We start from the raw sequence: 22,213 nt of genomic DNA on the forward strand, positions 1-22,213 counted from the left end.
GACAGGCAGTACACATTTAACCACGCCCACATGTGAAAACCACGTTTTTTTGCTGTTGTTTATATGCAAAAAACGAGAACTAAATAACAAGCAATTTTTCAGTTTTTTTCTATTTATAGAAAAAAACGAGCTGTTTTCACATTGCTGATTTGTCCGTTTTAACTTGGAAAACAATTAGCCAAAAATGGACCTCATTGTGATTTTGAAACATGATATGACGGAATGAATGACTGGACAAATACGGACATTACAGTTTCTATTCTTACTACAGTTGAGTGAATTGTTACTCACCAAAACCATTTGTTGCAAGCATAAGAGAAATGAGTAAAACAAAAATAAATTTGTGATCCTAAATTGTACATTAATTCTGTAACAGAGATGGGTCGCCTAGGGATAGAAGTTTATTTATTTTGTCATCATTTCTTTAAAAGGACCAAGGGAAAAAAAGGAATATAGCCTGAGGTTTTCAGAAAGAGAAACAGTTAGGAAAGATGGCATCTACAGGTGGAGAGTCTTTTAATGGTTCGGGGAAGAATAAGAACACACTATATTCTTTGTGGAGGTCCCGGCAAACCAAAATCTAATTTCTCCCCAATTCATTAATTTGACCTAAATTAAGAGTTTATAAAAAAAGCAACCATTTCCATCTGTAGATGTCTCTTTTAAGTCAGTCACACAAAGAAACCACAAGTCATTTCAGGAGGTTTCTCTCAGGTTGGAAGAGCAAACGTTGCCGAAATGGGTATTGTAGCCTAAACTGTTCACACAGAAACCCGAAAAGGGACTTTGATGTGCAGAACAGCCTATATGAAAGCGATTGTCGGAGTGTACAAACTTGAACGCAGGCGGTCTTCTACCTAATATTGCCACTGGTTTACACGGCAGCTTGACGCTACATTCAGGTAGCCTAACGCTACACGCTACAGCTGAAAAGTCACACATGGTCACCTTGACATGTTCCTCAGATTGGTAAGATGAGCGCTGTTGACGAACACACAGAATAAACAAAAACAGCAGGTTAAAACAAAGACATTGTGTGGGAGTCATGATGGAGCTATTTAAAAAAGACCCTAAAAGAGATTCCATTCGGCACTAAATAACGCACATTTTACATTGCAGCCGAGTAAACCAACCTTCGGTAGATGTCTTTCCACATCCAGAGGCTACTACTCTGAACTCTCTCTTTAAGAGGGAGCTTCGGCCCTACAATTGGTTTTCAATAACATTTTCTGAGAGTATCAACGCCGGAACTTTACAAAGTATAAATGTGTTTTTGTCTTGAAGGACATTACGCTTCAAACTTGGCAAACAGCGTTTTTGACAGACAACGCTGCAAGCGGAAACCCAAGATAGGAGACGAAGCCTTTTCATAAAACATGAGCCTCTAAAGTGTCCGGCTGCTCCTGACAAAAGGTCTCTTTTCAAACCGCCCCTCAGCAGCAGATCGACAACACAAGGCACCATGACACAAACACAGAAGAATGTGACATCTAAGAATGGCACTTCAATGGTAGCCTGGTCCCAGATCTGTTTGTGTTGTCTTGCCACCTCTTACATCCAGATAGCCTGGTCCCAGATCTGTTTGTGTTGTCTTGCCAACTCCTATGGTCATTACCTAGCCTGGTCCCAGATCTGTTTGTGTTGTCTTGCCAACTCCTATGGTCTTATTTTGTCATGCTAATGTGTCGATGACCAAAGGAGTTGGCAAGACTGCACAAAACCAATCTGGGACCAGGCTAAGTAATGACCATAGGAGTTGATTTAGAATTAAATCTCTCCCATGATTTTGGAATGAGATGTTCGACGAGCAGGTGTCCACATACTTTTGATCATGTAGTGTATTTTCGAATCATACAAGAGACGCCGATGATTCTGTTACAAAGCTGTGAAATGTGTGATGACCAAGAGAGACTGTTGTCTAGCAGCACACTTAACAGCTGCGTCTCTGAAACCTCTTCTATGGCTGTCCTCCCAACTGACAGCTGTAAGGAGGGTAATGTCGGCAGGGTAGCCCAGTGGTTAGAGCGTTGGACTAGTAACCGGAAGGTTGCGAGTTCAAATCCCCCGAGCTGACAAGGTACAAATCAGTCGTTCTGCCCCTGAACAGGCAGTTAACCCACTGTTCCTAGGCCGTCATTGAAAATAAGAATTTGTTCTTAACTGACTTGCCTAGTTAAATAAAGGTAATAAAAAATGTCTTCCTTCTCCTCTTCGTACATTGGTTGCCGTAGGTTTAAAAAAAAACAAATTCCATGCTCATTTGTTTTGAGTTATCCAATTTAAAATACTTACGTCAGCTTCAAAATAACCTCTTTCAGCTGCCCTACATCATTTCCTGTTACATAGACAATGGTATCGTCAGCAAACACGGTTGCTATACAATTGGAGCGCACCAGAGGGAGATCCTCTGCATACAGCAAGTACATAATAGGTCCTAGACAGCTGCCTTGTGGGACACCACAGCATACAGAAAGAGGTTCGGAATAGGCACCATTTATGAATATAAACTGCTTTCTGTTGACAAGATAGGATTGTAACCATATCAATGAGGTGTTAAATTCATAGTGACACAATTTCATCAACAGATCAACAAGGTCAACAGCAGCACAGAAATAAAGAAGCAGCACACCTACAAGTTGACCTTGGTCACGTGACCTGAGCCACTATTAAATCAACTGGAGCTGTTGCAGTCCAGTGATCCTTACGGTATGCGCGCTGGTAGCCTGGTATCCTTACGGTATGCGCGCTGGTAGCCTGGGATCCTTACGGTATGCGCGCTGGTAGCCTGGGATCCTTACGGTATGTGCGCTGGTAGCCTGGGATCCTGGTATCCTTATGGTATGCACGCTGATAGCCTGGTATTCTTACGGTATGCACGCTGGTAGCCTGGTATCCTTACGGTATGCTCGCTGGTAGCCTGGTATCCTTACGGTATGTATGTTGGTAGGCTGTACGGTATGCTCTCTGGTAGCCTGGTATCCTTACGGTATGTATGTTGGTAGGCTGTACGGTATGCTCTCTGGTAGCCTGGTATCCTTACGGTATGTATGTTGGGAGGCTGGTATCCTTACGGTATGTATGCTGGTAGGCTGTACGGTATGAATGTTGGTAGGCTGTACGGTATGTATGTTGGTAGGCTGTACGGTATGCTCTCTGGTAGGCTGTACGGTATGTATGTTGGTAGGCTGTACGGTATGTATGTTGGTAGGCTGTACGGTATGCTCTCTGGTAGGCTGTACGGTATGTATGTTGGTAGGCTGTACGGTATGTATGTTGGTAGGCTGTACAGTATGTATGTTGGTAGGCTGTACGGTATGCTCTCTGGTAGCCTGGTATCCTTACGGTATGTGTGTTGGGAGGCTGGTATCCTTACGGTATGTATGTTGGTAGGCTGTACGGTATGCATGTTGGTATCCTTACGGTATGTATGTTGGTAGGCTGGACGGTATGTATGTTGGTAGGCTGTACGGTATGTATGTTGGTAGGCTGTACGGTATGTATGTTGGTAGGCTGTACGGTATGCTCTCTGGTAGCCTGGTATCCTTACGGTATGTATGTTGGTAGGCTGTACGGTATGTATGTTGGTAGGCTGTACGGTATGCATGTTGGTAGGCTGTACGGTATGCTCTCTGGTAGCCTGGTATCCTTACGGTATGTATGTTGGGAGGCTGGTATCCTTACGGCATGTATGCTGGTAGGCTGTACGGTATGTATGTTGGTAGGCTGTACGGTATGCATGTTGGTATCCTTACGGTATGTATGTTGGTAGGCTGTACGGTATGTATGTTGGTAGGCTGTACGGTATGTATGTTGGTAGGCTGTACGGTATGTATGTTGGTAGGCTGTACGGTATGTATGTTGGTAGGCTGTACAGTATGTATGTTGGTAGGCTGTACGGTATGCTCTCTGGTAGCCTGGTATCCTTACGGTATGTATGCTGGTAGGCTGTACGGTATGTATGTTGGTAGGCTGTACGGTATGTATGTTGGTAGGCTGTACGGTATGCATGTTGGTAGGCTGTACGGTATGTATGTTGGTAGGCTGTACGGTATGTATGTTGGTAGGCTGTACGGTATGTATGTTGGTAGGCTGTACGGTATGTATGTTGGTAGGCTGTATGGTATGTATGTTGGTAGGCTGTACGGTATGTATGTTGGTAGGCTGTACGGTATGTATGTTGGTAGGCTGTACGGTATGCTCTCTGGTAGGCTGTACGGTATGCTCTCTGGTAGCCTGGTATCCTTACGGTATGTATGCTGGTAGGCTGTACGGTATGTATGTTGGTAGGCTGTACGGTATGTATGTTGGTAGGCTGTACGGTATGCATGTTGGTAGGCTGTACGGTATGTATGTTGGTAGGCTGTACGGTATGTATGTTGGTAGGCTGTACGGTATGTATGTTGGTAGGCTGGTATCCTTACGGTATGTATGTTGGTAGGCTGTACGGTATGCTCTCTGGTAGCCTGGTATCCTTACGGTATGTATGTTGGTAGGCTGTACGGTACCATACCATAGGAGTTGACAGGACAGCACCAACAGATCTGGGACCAGGCTAGGTAATGATCATAGGAGTTGACAGGACAGCACCAACAGATCTGGGACCAGGCTAGGTAATGCCCATAGGAGTTGGCAAGACTGCACCAACAGATCTGGGACCAGGCTAGGTAATGACCATAGGAGTTGGCATGACTGCACAAACAGATCTGGGACCAGGCTAGGTAATGATCATAGGAGTTGGCATGACTGCACCAACAGATCTGGGACCAGGCTAGGTAATGACCATAGGAGTTGGCATGACTGCACAAACAGATCTGGGACCAGGCTAGGTAATGATCATAGGAGTTGGCAAGACAGCACAAACAGATCTGGGACCAGGCTAGGTAATGATCATAGGAGTTGGCAAGACTGCACCAACAGATCTGGGACCAGGCTAGGTAATGATCATAGGAGTTGGCATGACTGCACCAACAGATCTGGGACCAGGCTAGGTAATGATCATAGGAGTTGGCAAGACAGCACAAACAGATCTGGGACCAGGCTAGGTAATGATCATAGGAGTTGGCATGACTGCACCAACAGATCTGGGACCAGGCTAGGTAATGCCCATAGGAGTTGACAAGACTGCACCAACAGATCTGGGACCAGGCTAGGTAATGCCCATAGGAGTTGGCAAGACTGCCATCTGGGACAAAGCTATTTCAATGGCAGTTTGAGGTCAAATAAAGATAAGGCCCAATCCCAAATGTAACCCTAGAGCCTAAGTCCGATGAACTAGTGGAGATCTGAGAGTATTTGACAGGCGCAGTCAATATGGTAATAAGCTCCAGCCTTCCTATTGACAGGCTCACTGGAAGTTTCACCATATTGCTCATAACCAATCAAATCCTCTCATATCTCAGCGCGTCAAGTGTTAAGGGTCCATTTGGGACACATTGTGTGTGTGTTCCGGGTTCAGTTCTCACCTGCCCTTGTTCTCCTTGCCCTTGACCTTGCTCTCCAGCCCCTTGCCTCCCTGGGGATCCCACTCCACACTCCTGTCCTCTACCTTCAGGTTCAGATGGGACGACGACGAGTCGAAACCGAAGTTAAACGCTGGGGAAGGAACCAATCAACCAACCAGTCAATCAGATAGATACCAATAACGTAATAACTACATAATTGTTAATCCAAGACAACATAGTCTTACCTCTGGTTTCCAGGGTAACTAACGGTCTCACCTCTGGTTTCCAGGGTAACTAACGGTCTCACCTCTGGTTTCCAGGGTAACTGGATCAGAGTATTCTCCAGCTGCTGCCTTGTTGCGAGCTCGTACCCGGAAGTTCATGAACTTGGAGTCAAACTTTAAACCTGGAGGATGAACAACACATTATCTGTACAGGTTCATGATGTTCAGTAGTTGAACAAGTTTTCAGAGTTTGATAAAGTTACAAAAAGGTGAAACAAAGCGAGATAGATTAGTCATATTTTAAACACAAGAAGCTGCATGAAAACACTGCAGTCTTAGCCCGGTCCCTGATTGGCTTGTGCCATCTTGCCAAGTGGCATGACAATGGCAATAGGAGTTGGCTAGACGACATAAACAGATCTGGGACCAGGCTAGGTAATGACCATAGGAGTTGGCAAGACGACACAAACAGATCTGGGACCAGGCTAGGTAATGACCATAGGAGTTGGCAAGACGACACAAACAGATCTGGGACCAGGCTAGGTAATGACCATAGGAGTTGGCAAGACGACACAAACAGATCTGGGACCAGGCTACAGTGGGCCCTACTCTAGCTCCGTACCGGACAGTGAGTATTCTGTGGTCTTGATGTTGTCCACCACCTCCCAGCAACGTTCGTCTTTGATCCGTGGCAGTCCTTCGTGGTCGGTCTTTCTGTACTCCAGTATGTAGTGGTCTATCTTGCTGTCCTCCACTGGCATCTTCCAGGCTACAGACACAGTGTTGTCTAACACCAGACAGTCCCCGACCTCCATCTCTGGGGCTTGAGGGACTGAAACGACACAGAGAAATGTGTATTTAAAAAAGCCAGGAACAGATCCGTGCGATGGAAAATAATTTTAGGGTTGACTAAATACAAGCTTTTTGTATGTCCCCTAAATATGTAATGACATTCAGGATTATTATTATTATTTTATTTTATTATGATTCATTAATGGAAATGTTTTAAAAAAAAGGAGTGAAAGGTTTTTAGCGACAGAGACAGAGAAAGAAACATGGTATAGAGGAGACGGACCCACTGGTTGCCCTCTAGGTTACAGAGAGCTAGTAGTCCCATCCACCACACTACCAGGTGCGTGGTATAGAGGAGATGGACCCACTGGTTGTCCTCTAGGTTACAGAGAGCTGGTAGTCCCATCCACCACACTACCAGGTGGGTGGTATAGAGGAGAAAGACCCACTGGTTGTCCTCTAGGTTACAGAGTTGGTAGTCCCATCCACCACACTACCAGGTGTGAAACCTGGTATAGAGGAGATGGACTCACTGGTTGTCCTCTAGGTTACAGAGAGCTGGTAGTCCCATCCACCACACTACCAGGTGGGTGGTATAGAGGAGATGGACCCACTGGTTGTCCTCTAGGTTACAGAGAGCTGGTACTCCCATCCACTAAACTACCAGGTGGGTGGTATAGAGGAGATGGACCCACTGGTTGCCCTCTAGGTTACAGAGAGCTGGTAGTCCCATCCACCACACTACCAGGTGGGTGGTATAGAGGAGATGGACCCACTGGTTGTCCTCTAGGTTACAGAGAGCTGGTAGTCCCATCCACCACACTACCAGGTGGGTGGTATAGAGGAGATGGACCCACTGGTTGTCCTCTAGGTTACAGAGAGCTGGTAGTCCCATCCACCACACTACCAGGTGTGAAACAGGGAAGAGACTCAGGGGGTATGCTAATTTGGTATAGAGCAGACCAACTCACTCTATTTAATTAATCAAAACAGGAACATTTTACATCTGGCTAGAAATTCAAAATGAAATGATCTTAACAGAGAAAATGTCCTCCTGTGTGCTACCTATATCCCCCCACTAGAATCCCCATATTTCAATGAAGACAGCTTCTCCATTCTGGAGGAGAAATCAATCATTTCCAGGCCCAGGGACATGTACTAGTCTGGGGTGACTTAAATGCCAGAACCGGACAAGAAACTGACACCCTCAGCACACAGGGGGGACAAACACCTGCCTGCAGGTGACAGCATTCCCTCCCCAATATGCCCCCTTGACACAACTATGACAACATAACCAACAAAAACAGGTCACAACTCCTGCAGCTCTGTCACACGCTGGGTCTGTACATAGTCAATGGTAGGGTTACTATGGTAGGTACACCTATAGCTCTGTCACACGCTGGGTCTGTACATAGTCAATGGTAGGGTTCCTATGGTAGGTACACCTATAGCTCTGTCACACGCTGGGTCTGTACATAGTTAATGGTAGGGTTCCTATGGTAGGTACACCTATAGCTCTGTCACACGCTGGGTCTGTACATAGTCAATGGTAGGGTTCCTATGGTAGGTACACCTATAGCTCTGTCACACGCTGGGTCTGTACATAGTCAATGGTAGGGTTCCTATGGTAGGTACACCTATAGCTCTGTCACACGCTGGGTCTGTACATAGTTAATGGTAGGCTTTGAGGGGACTCCTATGGTAGGTACACCTATAGCTCATCTCTTGGCTGTGGTACTGTAGATTACTTTATCACTGACCTCAACCCAGAGTCTCTCAGAGTGTTCACAGTCAGCCCACTGACCTCAACCCAGAGTCTCTCAGAGCGTTCAGCCCACTGACCTCAACCCAGAGTCTCTCAGAGCGTTCAGCCCACTGACCTCAACCCAGAGTCTCTCAGAGCGTTCAGTCAGCCCACTGACCTCAACCCAGAGTCTCTCAGAGCGTTCAGCCCACTGACCTCAACCCAGAGTCTCTCAGAGCGTTCAGTCAGCCCACTGACCTCAACCCAGAGTCTCTCAGAGAGTTCACAGTCAGCCCACTGACCTCAACCCAGAGTCTCTCAGTGTTCACAGTCAGCCCACTGACCTCAACCCAGAGTCTCTCAGAGCCTTCACAGTCAGTCCACTGACCTCAACCCAGAGTCTCTCAGTGTTCACAGTCAGCCCACTGACCTCAACCCAGAGTCTCTCAGAGCGTTCACAGTCAGCCCACTGACCACAACCCAGAGTCTCTCAGAGCGCTCATAGTCAGCCCACTGACCACAACCCAGAGTCTCTCAGAGCGTTCACAGTCAGCCCACTGACCTCAACCCAGAGTCTCTCAGAGAGTTCACAGTCAGCCCACTGACCACAACCCAGAGTCTCTCAGAGCGCTCATAGTCAGCCCACTGACCACAACCCAGAGTCTCTCAGAGCCTTCACAGTCAGCCCACTGACCTCAACCCAGAGTCTCTCAGTGTTCACAGTCAGCCCACTGACCTCAACCAAGAGTCTCTCAGTGTTCACAGTCAGCCCACTGACCTCAACCCAGAATCTCTCAGAGCATTCACAGTCAGCCCACTGACCTCAACCCAGTCTCTCAGAGCGTTCAGTCAGTCCACTGACCTCAACCCAGAGTCTCTCAGAGCGTTCAGTCAGCCCACTGACTTCAACCCAGAGTCTCTCAGAGCCTTCACAGTCAGTCCACTGACCTCAACCCAGAGTCTATCAGAGCGTTAACAGTCAGCCCACTGACCTCAACCCAGAGTCTCTCAGAGTGTTCACAGTCAGCCCACTGACCTCAACCCAGAGTCTCTCAGAGTGTTAACAGTCAGCCCACTGACCTCAACCCAGAGTCTCTCAGTGTTCACAGTCAGTCCACTGACCTCAACCCAGAGTCTCTCAGAGTGTTCACAGTCAGCCCACTGACCTCAACCCAGAGTCTCTCAGAGTGTTAACAGTCAGCCCACTGACCTCAACCCAGAGTCTCTCAGTGTTCACAGTCAGTCCACTGACCTCAACCCAGAGTCTCTCAGAGCGTTCAGTCAGCCCACTGACCTCAACCCAGAGTCTCTCAGAGCCTTCACAGTCAGTCCACTGACCTCAACCCAGAGTCTATCAGAGCGTTAACAGTCAGCCCACTGACCTCAACCCAGAGTCTCTCAGAGTGTTAACAGTCAGCCCACTGACCTCAACCCAGAGTCTCTCAGAGCGTTAACAGTCAGCCCACTGACCTCAACCCAGAGTCTCTCAGAGTGTTCACAGTCAGTCCACTGACCTCAACCCAGAGTCTCTCAGTGTTCACAGTCAGTCCACTGACCTCAACCCAGAGTCTCTCAGAGTGTTAACAGTCAGCCCACTGACCTCAACCCAGAGTCTCTCAGTGTTCACAGTCAGCCCACTGACCTCAACCCAGAGTCTCTCAGAGAGAGTTCACAGTCAGCCCACTGACCTCAACCCAGAGTCTCTCAGTGTTCACAGTCAGCCCACTGACCTCAACCCAGAGTCTCTCAGAGCCTTCACAGTCAGTCACACCCCTATCAGGCCACAGTTAACAGTCAGCCCACTGACACCCCTATCAGGCCACAGTTAACAGTCAGCCCACTGACACCCTATCAGGCCACAGTTAACAGTCAGCCCACTGACACCCCTATCAGATCAAAGCAAAATCACAGTCTACTTGAACAGAGCAGAACTCAATCATGAGGCATCAAAGCCGAAGGATCTGAATAATATTAAGAAATGCTGTAGATGTTAGGAAAGTAGAGTGGAAATCTACCCAAACAACTTCCTGGGCAAAACGTTCACTGTAAAATAGTGAAGGTGTAAACTTGGCAGTAGTAAACCTAAACAGTACATTTGACCTCTCAGCTTCCCTATCAAATCTAAAAATATCAAATAGAAAAAAAAGAAAAGAAAATGAACAACGATGCCAAGTTTACACCTTCTACTTTCCTCACATCTACAGCCTTTCTTAATGTTATGAAGAACGCAAAACACGGAACCCAAAACGTCTGCGCGCGTGTGCCATCTGTCACACCCTGACCATAGTTTGCTTTGTATGTTTCTATGTTTTGTTTGGTCAGGGTGTGATCTGAGTGGGCATTCTATGTTGGATGTCTAGTTTGTCTGTTTCTGTGTTTGGCCTGATATGGCCAGTCAGTCAGTCAGTCAGTGGACCAGAATGATATCCAGTCAGTCAGTCAGGGGACCAGAAATGATATACAGTCAGTCAGTCAGGGGACCAGAATGATATACAGTCAGTCAGGGGACCAGAATGATATACAGTCAGTCAGTCAGGGGTCCAGAATGATATACAGTCAGTCAGTCAGTCAGGGGTCCAGAATGATATACAGTCAGTCAGTCAGTCAGGGGACCAGAATGATATACAGTCAGTCAGTCAGGGGTCCAGAATGATATACAGTGAGTCAGTCAGGGGTCCAGAATGATATACAGTCAGTCAAACCTTAAAGAAAACCTAAAGAAAGTTAAAAATGACAAATGGTTTGATGAAGAATGCAAAAATCTAGGAAAGAAATTGAGAAACCTGTCCAACCAAAAACAGAGACCCAGAAACCTGAGCCTACCCTCCAACCCAAAAAGGCCTGTGGTGTTGTTGATATCTTAAATGATAAAATATACAGACCACAAATTCCAATTGGCTATACTTCAACTCTAACATCATCCTTAGCTCTGGCATCTTCCCCAATATTTGTAACCAAGGACTCATCATCCCAGACAAACTTGAGCTCAATAACTACCGTGGGATATGCATCAACAGCAACCTTAGGAAAATCCTCTGCATTATCATTAACAGCAGACTCATACATTTCCTCAGTGAAAACAATGTACTGAGCAAATGTCAAATTGGCTTTTACCAAATTACCGTACGACAGACCACGTATTCATCCTGCACACAATAATTGACAAAGACACACCACGAGTGAGATGCAGCATACAGCCTACTACAGTGTGATGCAGCCTACTACAGTGAGATGCAGCATACTACAGTGAGATGCAGCATACTACAGTGAGATGCAGCCTACTATTACAGTGAGATGCAGCCTACTATTACAGTGAGATGCAGCATACAGCCTACTACAGTGATGCAGCCTACTACAGTGAGATGCAGCCTACTACAGTGAGATGCAGCCTACTACAGTGAGATGCAGCCTACTACAGTGAGATGCAGCCTACTACAGTGAGATGCAGCCTACTACAGTGAGATGCAGCCTACTATTACATTGAGATGCAGCCTACTATTACATTGAGATGCAGCCTACTATTACATTGAGATGCAGCCTACTATTACATTGAGATGCAGCCTACTATTACATTGAGATGCAGCCTACTATTACATTGAGATGCAGCCTACTATTACATCGAGATACAGCCTACTATTACATTGAGATACAGCCTACTACTACAGTGAGATGCAGCCTACTACAGTGAGATGCAGCCTACTACAGTGAGATGCAGCCTACTATTACATTGAGATGCAGCCTACTATTACAGTGAGATGCAGCCTACTATTACAGTGAGATACAGCCTACTATTACAGTGAGATGCAGCCTACTATTACAGTGAGATACAGCCTACTATTACAGTGAGATGCAGCCTACTACAGTGAGATGCAGCATACTACAGTGAGATGCAGCCTACTACAGTGAGATGCAGCCTACTATTACAGTGAGAGATACAGCCTACTATTACAGTGAGATGCAGCCTACTATTACAGTGAGATGCAGCCTACTATTACAGTGAGATGCAGCCTACTATTACAGTGAGATGCAGCCTACTATTACAGTGAGATGCAGCATACTACAGTGAGATGCAGCTACTACAGTGAGATGCAGCATACAGCCTACTACAGTGAGATGCAACCTACTACAGTGAGATGCAGCCTACTACAGTGAGATGCAGCCTACTATTACATTGAGATGCAGCCTACTATTACATTGAGATACAGCCTACTATTACAGTGAGATGCAGCCTACTATTACAGTGAGATACAGCCTACTATTACAGTGAGATGCAGCCTACTATTACAGTGAGATGCAGCCTACTATTACAGTGAGATACAGCCTACTATTACAGTGAGATGCAGCTACTACAGTGAGATGCAGCATACTACAGTGAGATGCAGCCTACTACAGTGAGATGCAGCCTACTACAGTGAGATGCAGCCTACTATTACAGTGAGATACAGCCTACTATTACAGTGAGATGCAGCCTACTATTACAGTGAGATGCAGCCTACTATTACAGTGAGATGCAGCCTACTATTACAGTGAGATGCAGCATACTACAGTGAGATGCAGCCTACTACAGTGAGATGCAGCATACAGCCTACTACAGTGTGATGCAGCCTACTACAGTGAGATGCAGCATACTACAGTGAGATGCAGCATACAGCCTACTACAGTGAGATGCAGCCTACTATTACAGTGAGATGCAGCATACTACAGTGAGATGCAGCCTACTACAGTGAGATGCAGCATACAGCCTACTACAGTGTGATGCAGCCTACTACAGTGAGTTGCAGCCTACTATTACATTGAGATATAGCCTACTATTACATTGAGATACAGCCTACTATTACAGTGAGATGCAGCCTACTATTACAGTGAGATGCAGCCTACTATTACAGTGAGATGCAGCCTACTATTACAGTGAGATGCAGCCTACTATTACAGTGAGATGCAGCCTACTATTACAGTGAGATGCAGCCTACTATTACAGTGAGATGCAGCCTACTACAGTGAGATGCAGCCTACTACAGTGAGATGCAGCATACTACAGTGAGATGCAGCCTACTACAGTGAGATGCAGCCTACTACAGTGAGATGCAGCCTACTATTACAGTGAGATGCAGCCTACTATTACAGTGAGATGCAGCCTACTATTACAGTGAGATGCAGCCTACTATTACAGTGAGATACAGCCTACTATTACAGTGAGATACAGCCTACTATTACAGTGAGATACAGCCTACTATTACAGTGAAATGCAGCCTACTACAGTGAGATGCAGCCTACTATTACAGTGAGATGCAGCCTACTATTACAGTGAGATGCAGCCTACTACAGTGAGATGCAGCCTACTACAGTGAGATGCAGCCTACTACAGTGAGATGCAGCCTACTATTACAGTGAGATGCAGCCTACTATTACAGTGAGATGCAGCCTACTACAGTGAGATGCAGCCATCTACAGTGAGATGCAGCCTACTACAGTGAGATGCAGCCTACTACAGTGAGATGCAGCCATCTACAGTGAGATGCAGCCTACTACAGTGAGATGCAGCCTACTACAGTGAGATGCAGCCTACTACAGTGAGATGCAGCCTACTACAGTGAGATGCAGCCTACAGCCGTGAGATGCAGCCTACAGCCGTGAGATGCAGCCTACAGCCTGCGGCTTGGGTAGGATTCTAGGTTAACCTGCAGCTAGGTGGTTTGATGATGCTGCTTGCTGCTCATGATCGTTCTTTGTTTGCATACTTTGGCTAAGCTAATTTCTGATATCCATCAACCATATCAACATAAGACCAAAGTCACCCTGTCTGGTTGTGTACCATCCCACTAGAAATGCAACAAGGTCTGTATTCATAAAGTACCTTCGAGTAGGATTGCTGGTCTAGGATCAGTTTTGACCTTTTGACCTTTTAGATTATAATGAATGGACAGGGGGACCTGATCCTAGGATAGGATCTCCTACTCCAAGACACTTGATGAATACCCGGCCCAGATCTGAAGTAACATATGGCTTGTGCTCCTTCTAGTAATCCCATCTGAGATGTTATGGAGGTTATATAAAAAGGTTAGAGTTAGGTTTCACGTTTCTATATTTGTTCAGCCTTCACAGCACTGCCAATCCTGGAAAACACTGTCAGGTTACCCCATGGGCAGTGTCTGAACTGGCACCCTGTTCAATATCTGGTGCCCCATATGCCTCCAGGTCTAAAGTAGTGCACTATTATAGGGAATAGGGCTCTGGTCTAAAGTAGTGCACTATTATAGGGAATAGGGTTCCATAGGGCTCTGGTCTAAAGTAGTGCACTATTATAGGGAATAGGGCTCTGGTCTAAAGTAGTGCACTATTATAGGGAATAGGGTTCCATAGGGCTCTGGTCTAAAGTAGTGCACTATTATAGGGAATAGGGTTCCATAGGGCTCTGGTCTAAAGTAGTGCACTATTATAGGAAATAGGGTTCCATAGGGCTCTGGTCTAAAGTAGTGCACTATTATAGGGAATAGGGTTCCATAGGGCTCTGGTCTAAAGTAATGCACTATTATAGGGGAATAGGGTTCCATAGGGCTCTGGTCTAAAGTAGTGCACTATTATAGGGAATAGGGTTCTATAGGGCTCTGGTCTAAAGTAGTGCACTATTATAGGAATAGGGTTCTATAGGGCTCAGGTCTAAAGTAGTGCACTATTATAGGGAATAGGGTTCCATAGGGCTCAGGTCTAAAGTAGTGCACTATTATAGGGAATAGGGTTCTATAGGGCTCAGGTCTAAAGTAGTGCACTATTATAGGAAATAGGGTTCCATAGGGCTCTGGTCTAAAGTAGTGCACTACATAGGGAATAGGATTCCATATACCTCAGGTCAAAAGTAGTGCACTATTGTAGGGAATAGGGTTCCATAGGGCTCTGGTCTAAAGTAGTGCACTATATAGGGAATAGGGTTCCATAGGGCTCTGGTCTAAAGTAGTGCACTATATAGGAATAGGGTTCCATAGGGCTCTGGTCTAAAGTAGTACACTATATATAGGGAATAGGGTTCCATAGGGCTCTGGTCTAAAGTAGTGCACTATATAGGGAATAGGGTTCCATAGGGCTCTGGTCTAAAATAGTGCACTATATATATAGGGAATAGGTTTCTGGTCAAAAGTGGGACAGGGTTCCATTTGGGACACATTCCATGCCTACTACACTGCTCTCTAACCATGCCACAGAGGTAAGGGCTCGTCTGTCTCTTTTAGTCACAGTTGAAGACTTTGAGAGGACCGAAGCGCTGCTCTCACGGTCCACTGAGCATGTCTACTAGCTCCGAGCAGAGAGAGAGAGCAGCGCTGCCGAGCCACAGCCTTGCCTCAACCACACAGTCAGCTTGAGAAGGATTTGTCCTATCCAAGCAGTTCTCTAGTCTAGTCACTGTGACGACTGCCCTCAAAGCCTCTCCAGGTCCACGACAACGCATACAGCTAATCTGATGTATCAACGTAACCCAGTCAGTTTGAGGTTTGCTCCACTACACTGACAGACTGCCCCCACCCCCTAAAGAGCTATTCAAAGCTTCCCAGTGCCACAACAGAGCATACAGCTAATATGATGTATCAGTAATACTCAAACCTCAAGAATACAGGCCACTGGACCTCAGTCAGAAACACAGTGACTGTATATCCTTACAGCTCTATAGCCCTACATCCCTACAGCTCTACAGCCCTACAGCTCTACAGCTCTATAGCCCTGCATCCCTACAGCTCTATAGCCCTACATCCCTACAGCTCTACAGCTCTATAGCCCTGCATCCTTACAGCTCTATAGCCCTACATTTACATTTACATTTACATTTAAGTCATTTAGCAGACGCTCTTATCCAGAGCGACTTACAAATTAGTGCATTCACCTTATGACATCCAGTGGAACAGCCACTTTACAATAGTGCATCTAAATCTTTTAAGGGGGGGGTGAGAAGGATTGCTTTATCCTATCCTAGGTATTCCTTAAAGAGGTGGGGTTTCAGGTGTCTCCGGAAGGTGGTGATTGACTCTGCTGTCCTGGCGTCGTGAGGAGTTTGTTCCACCATTGGGGGGCCAGAGCAGCGAACAGTTTTGACTGGGCTGAGGCGGGAACTGTACTTCCTCAGTGGTAGGGAGGCGAGCAGGCCAGAGGTGGATGGACGCAGTGCCCTTGTTTGGGTGTAGGGCCTGATCAGAGCCTGGAGGTACTGAGGTGCCGTTCCCCTCACAGCTCTGTAGGCAAGCACCATGGTCTTGTAGCGGATGCGACTTCAACTGGAAGCCAGTGGAGAGAGCGGAGGAGAGGGGTGACGTGAGAGAACTTGGGAAGGTTGAACACCAGACGGGCTGCGGCGTTCTGGATGAGTTGTAGGGGTTTAATGGCACAGGCAGGGAGCCCAGCCAACAGCGAGTTGCAGTAATCCAGACGGGAGATGATAGTGCCTGGATTAGGACCTGCGCCGCTTCCTGTATGAGGCAGGGTCGTACTCTGCGGATGTTGTAGAGCATGAACCTACAGGAACGGGCACCGCCTTGATGTTAGTTGAGAACGACAGGGTGTTGTCCAGGATCACGCCAAGGTTCTTAGCGCTCTGGGAGGAGGACACAATGGAGTTGTCAACCGTGATGGCGCCCTACATCCCTACAGCTCTATAGCCCTGCATCCTTACAGCTCTATAGCCCTACATCCCTACAGCTCTACAGCTCTATAGCCCTACATCCCTACAGCTCTACAGCTCTATAGCCCTACAGCTCTACAGCTCTATAGCCCTGCATCCCTACAGCTCTACAGCCCTTCAGCTCTACAGCTCTATAGCCCTACATCCCTACAGCTCTATAGCCCTGCATCCCTACAGCTCTACAGCCCTTCAGCTCTACAGCTCTACAGCCCTTCAGCTCTACAGCTCTACAGCTCTACAGCCCTATAGCTCTACAGCCCTACAGCTCTACAGCCCTACAGCTCTACATCCCTTCAGCTCTACATCCCTTCAGCTCTACATCCCTTCAGCTCTACATCCCTTCAGCTCTACATCCCTTCAGCTCTACATCCCTTCAGCTCTACATCCCTTCAGCTCTACATCCCTTCAGCTCTACATCCCTTCAGCTCTACAGCTCTACAGCCCTACAGCTCTCCAGCCCTACAGCTCTACAGCACTACAGCTCTACAGCACTACAGCTCTACAGCACTACAGCTCTACATCTCTCCAGCTCTCCAGCCCTACAGCTCTCCAGCCCTACAGCCCTACAGCCCTACAGCCCTACAGCTCTCCAGCCCTACAGCTCTACAGCCCTACAGCTCTCCAACTCTCCAACTCTACATACCTTCAGCTCTCAGCTCTACATCCCTTCAGCTCTACAGTTCTACATCCCTTCAGCTCTACAGTTCTACATCCCTTCAGCTCTACATCCCTTCAGCTCTACAGCCCTTCAGCTCTACAGCCCTTCAGCTCTACAGCCCTACATCCCTTCAGCTCTACAGCCCTACAGCTCTACATCCCTTCAGCCCTACAGCTCTACATCCCTTCAGCCCTACAGCTCTACATCCCTTCAGCCCTACAGCTCTACATCCCTTCAGCCCTACAGCCCTTCAGCCCTCCAGCCCTACAGCTCTACATCCCTACAGCTCTACATCCCTACAGCCCATCTCTATCAGTATTACTCCAGTAGTACATAGAGGGAATCAGTAAATCATGAGAAAGGTCTTCTCCTTCCCGGGTTAGTTCCCCGAAGATCCTGTTCTCTTCTGGGTTATTTTAGTCTTGTTGAGGTGGTTAACTCTGATCTGTGTGGTCTGTGGTACTGTAGTGTCTGGCTGCTCAGGGCATCTGTGGTCGACTCGTGTGCTCGTCTAGTGCAGTGGTTCTCGGACCTCCAGCCGTGCCATCTGTGGTCGACTCGTGTGCTAGTCTAGTGCAGTGGTTCTCGGACCTCCAGCCGTGCCATCTGTGGTCGACTCGTGTGCTAGTCTAGTGCAGTGGTTCTCGGACCTGGAGCCGTGCCATCTGTGGTCGACTCGTGTGCTCGTCTAGTGCAGTGGTTCTCGGACCTCCAGCCGTGCCATCTGTGGTCGACTCGTGTGCTAGTCGAGTGCAGTGAGTTTCTCAAACCTCTCCTGAGGACCTCCAGCCGTGCCATGTATTTTATATTTCTGTAGCTAGTACATCTGATTCAACTAAATATCAAACCCTTAACTACCTGAATCAGGTGAGATGGTTTAATGCTACAACAACATTGTGAACCGTCATGACGGGGTCCCCGAGGAGAAGTTTGAACCGTCGTGGCGGGGTCCCTGAGGAGAAGTTTGAACCGTCGTGACGGGGTCCCTGAGGAGAAGTTTGAACCGTCGTGGCGGGGTCCCTGAGGAGAAGTTTGAACCGTCGTGGCGGGGTCCCTGAGGAGAAGTTTGAACCGCCGTGGCGGGGTCCCTGAGGAGGAGAAGTTTGAACCGTCGTGGCGGGGTACCCGAGGAGAAGTCTGAACCGTCGTGGCGGGGTCCCTGAGGAGAAGTTTGAACCGTCGTGGCGGGGTACCCGAGGAGAAGTCTGAACCGTCGTGGCGGGGTCCCTGAGGAGAAGTTTGAACCGTCGTGGCGGGGTCCCAGAGGAGAAGTTTGAACCGTCGTGGCGGGGTCCCCGAGGAGAAGTTTGAACCGTCGTGGCGGGGTCCCCGAGGAGAAGTTTGAACCGTCGTGGCGGGGTCCCCGAGTGAGAAGTTTGAACCGTCGTGGGCGGGGTCCCCCGAGGAGAAGTTTGAACCGTCGTGGCGGGGTCCCCGAGGGAGAAGTCCAAACCGTCGTGGGCGGGGTCCCCGAGGAGAAGTCCGAACCGTCGTGACGGAGTCCCCGAGGAGAAGTCCGAACCGTCGTGACGGAGTCCCAGAGGAGAAGTCCGAACCGTCGTGGCGGGGTCCCTGAGGAGAAGTTTGAAAACCACTGGTCTAGTGCAGTGCCTTAGGGACTCTGTACGACACAGCGATGGGAGGAGGACACAGTTGTGTCAAGTTGGCTGGATGTCTTTGGTTGGTGGACCGTTCTTGATACACACAGGAAACTGTTGAGCGTGAAAAACCCAGCAGCGTTGCAGTTCATGACATTAACCAGTACACCTGGCACCTACTACCATACCCCGTTTAAAGGCATGTAAATCTTTTGTCTTGACATTCACCCTCTGAAAGGCAAACATACACAATCCACGTCTCCATTGTCTCAGGGCTTAAACATCCTTCTTTAACGTGTCTCCTCCCCTTCATCTACATATCTCCTCCCCTTCATCTACATGTCTCCCTCCCCTTCATCTACACTGATTGAAGTGGATTTAACCAAGAGACATCAATAAGGGATCATATCTTTCACCTGGATTCACCTGGTCAGTCTATGTCATGGAAAGAGCAGGTGTTCCTAATGTTTTGTACACTCAATGTAGATTATTTTTATTTTTTTTAAATTTTTTATTTTATTTCACCTTTATTTAACCAGGTAGGCCAGATCACCTTTATTTAACCAGGTAGGCCAGATCACCTTTATTTAACCAGGTAGGCCAGATCACCTTTATTTAACCAGGTAGGCCAGATCACCTTTATTTAACCAGGTAGGCCAGATCACCTTTATTTAACCAGGTAGGCCAGATCACCTTTATTTAACCAGGTAGGCCAGATCACCTTTATTTAACCAGGTAGGCCAGATCGCCTTTATTTAACCAGGTAGGCCAGATCGCCTTTATTTAACCAGGTAGGCCAGATCACCTTTATTTAACCAGGTAGGCCAGATCACCTTTATTTAACCAGGTAGGCCAGATCACCTTTATTTAACCAGGTAGGCCAGATCACCTTTATTTAACCAGGTAGGCCAGATCACCTTTATTTAACCAGGTAGGCCAGATCACCTTTATTTAACCAGGTAGGCCAGATCACCTTTATTTAACCAGGTAGGCCAGATCACCTTTATTTAACCAGGTAGGCCAGATCACCTTTATTTAACCAGGTAGGCCAGATCACCTTTATTTAACCAGGTAGGCCAGATCACCTTTATTTAACCAGGTAGGCCAGATCACCTTTATTTAACCAGGTAGGCCAGATCGCCTTTATTTAACCAGGTAGGCCAGATCACCTTTATTTAACCAGGTAGGCCAGATCACCTTTATTTAACCAGGTAGGCCAGATCACCTTTATTTAACCAGGTAGGCCAGATCGCCTTTATTTAACCAGGTAGGCCAGATCACCTTTATTTAACCAGGTAGGCCAGATCACCTTTATTTAACCAGGTAGGCCAGTTGAGAACAAGTTCTCATTTACAACTGTGACCTGGCCAAGATAAAGCAAAGCAGTGAGACAAAAAACAACACCACAGAGTTAGATTGGATACTACCCAGAGGAAACCCAGAGGAAAAAAAGAAACTAAATGAATCCACAAAGTAGGCTAATTATGAGGATAATCAAATGACCAATAGGAAACATTTCCAAACACATTATTATAATAATGCAAATATTAGCCGTCTTTTTTAATTCAATCTTATTGTCCACAGTAATAATATAGACTGCTCTCCGGTATTTATTTGGACGGTAAAAGCTGAAATGTGTAAATTCTCCAGCATTTTGAATTTAATATATCAAAATATTTCATATCAGATCAGGCGACAGTACTGAATGTCTAAAGTAGTGCACTATATATAGGGAATAGGGTTCCATAGGGCTCTGGTCTAAAGTAGTGCACTATATATAGGGAATAGGGTTCCATAGGGCTCTGGTCTATAGTAGTGCACTATAGGGAATAGGGTTCCATAGGGCTCTGGTCTAAAGTAGTGCACTATATATAGGGAATAGGGTTCCATAGGGCTCTGGTCTATAGTAGTGCACTATATATAAGGAATAGGGTTCCATAGGGCTCTGGTCTAAAGTAGTGCACTATATATAAGGAATAGGGTTCCATAGGGCTCTGGTCTATAGTAGTGCACTATATATAGGGAATAGGGTTCCATAGGGCTCTGGTCTATAGTAGTGCACTATATAGGGTTCCATAGGGCTCTGGTCTAAAGTAGTGCACTATATAGGGAATAGGGTTCCATTGGGCTCTGGTCTAAAGTAGTGCACTATATATAGGGGAATAGGGTTCCATAGGGCTCTGGTCTAAAGTAGTGCACTATATAGGGAATAGGGTTCTATAGGGTTCTGGTCTAAAGTAGTGCACTACATAGGGAATAGGGGTCACTTGGGACACAAGCCAGATGTACGTACCAGGCAGAAACTTGAGGTTCTGGAGGAGTTGCCGTTCCTGGTTGAAGTCCACCATGAGATGGTCCATGTTATCTGTGGCCTTGGGCTTCATGGTCAGTCTGAAGGCTGGTGCCATTGTTACCCTGCAGGGAGGAGCATGGCACAGTGAGGCCACCAGAACACCATAGCAGAGCAACACCAACAACAACAACACCCTTCAGCTAGCCTGAGTCTGTCAGTCTGTTTGTGCTATCACATTCAAGTTTAGTACCGATGTCATTAAAAAAAAGAAAATCGGAATAATTACATAAGCATATGTTTTGTGAGACATGCTAACTCCTTGTCATGTTTGTCTTGGCCGTGGCAGCAGCGGCGTTGGGTCGGCAAGAGCAGGAACAGGTCTGGGATCAGCCCTCCCAGGTGGGGAGCAGGTGGAGGAGACACACAAAAGCTGTGTTTCCATTAACTTGGGATTTTGGGATTTTGTCGCCATTTTTCGCAAAAACCCACAGAGTCTAATAAAAATGAAAAATGGTTTGACCAGTTGGATATAGGGGCGCTCTTTTAATTTTTGGATGAAAAACGTTCCCGTTTTAAACAAGATATTTTGTCACGGAAAGATGCTCGACTATGCATAAAGCTTTGGAAAGAAAACACTCTGACTTTTCCAAACTGCAAAGATATTGTCTGTGAGTGCCACAGAACTGATGTTACAGGCGAAACCCAGATAAAAATCCAATCAGGAAGTGCCGCATTTTTTGAAACCGCCTCATGCCAATTACTCCTTATATGGCTGTGAAGGAGCTAGGAGTCAGCTTACGT

At 46.9% G+C, this 22,213-nt stretch overlaps 1 protein-coding gene across 1 annotated transcript; it reads right to left on the reverse strand.

Annotated features, from left to right (window-relative positions):
• Positions 1–576: 576 nt before the first annotated feature.
• LOC127922490 (FSD1-like protein) lies at positions 577–21,606 on the reverse strand (the record flags this gene model as incomplete). Its single annotated transcript, XM_052506351.1, has 5 exons — positions 577–981; positions 5,463–5,592; positions 5,749–5,847; positions 6,288–6,497; positions 21,413–21,606. Coding segments are annotated over 5 exons (670 nt in total), but the record flags the coding sequence as incomplete, so codon positions are not given.
• Positions 21,607–22,213: the final 607 nt, after the last annotated feature.

The sequence above is a fragment of the Oncorhynchus keta genome, unplaced genomic scaffold, assembly GCF_023373465.1.
Source record: "Oncorhynchus keta strain PuntledgeMale-10-30-2019 unplaced genomic scaffold, Oket_V2 Un_contig_25873_pilon_pilon, whole genome shotgun sequence".
Classification (NCBI taxonomy): domain Eukaryota; kingdom Metazoa; phylum Chordata; class Actinopteri; order Salmoniformes; family Salmonidae; genus Oncorhynchus; species Oncorhynchus keta.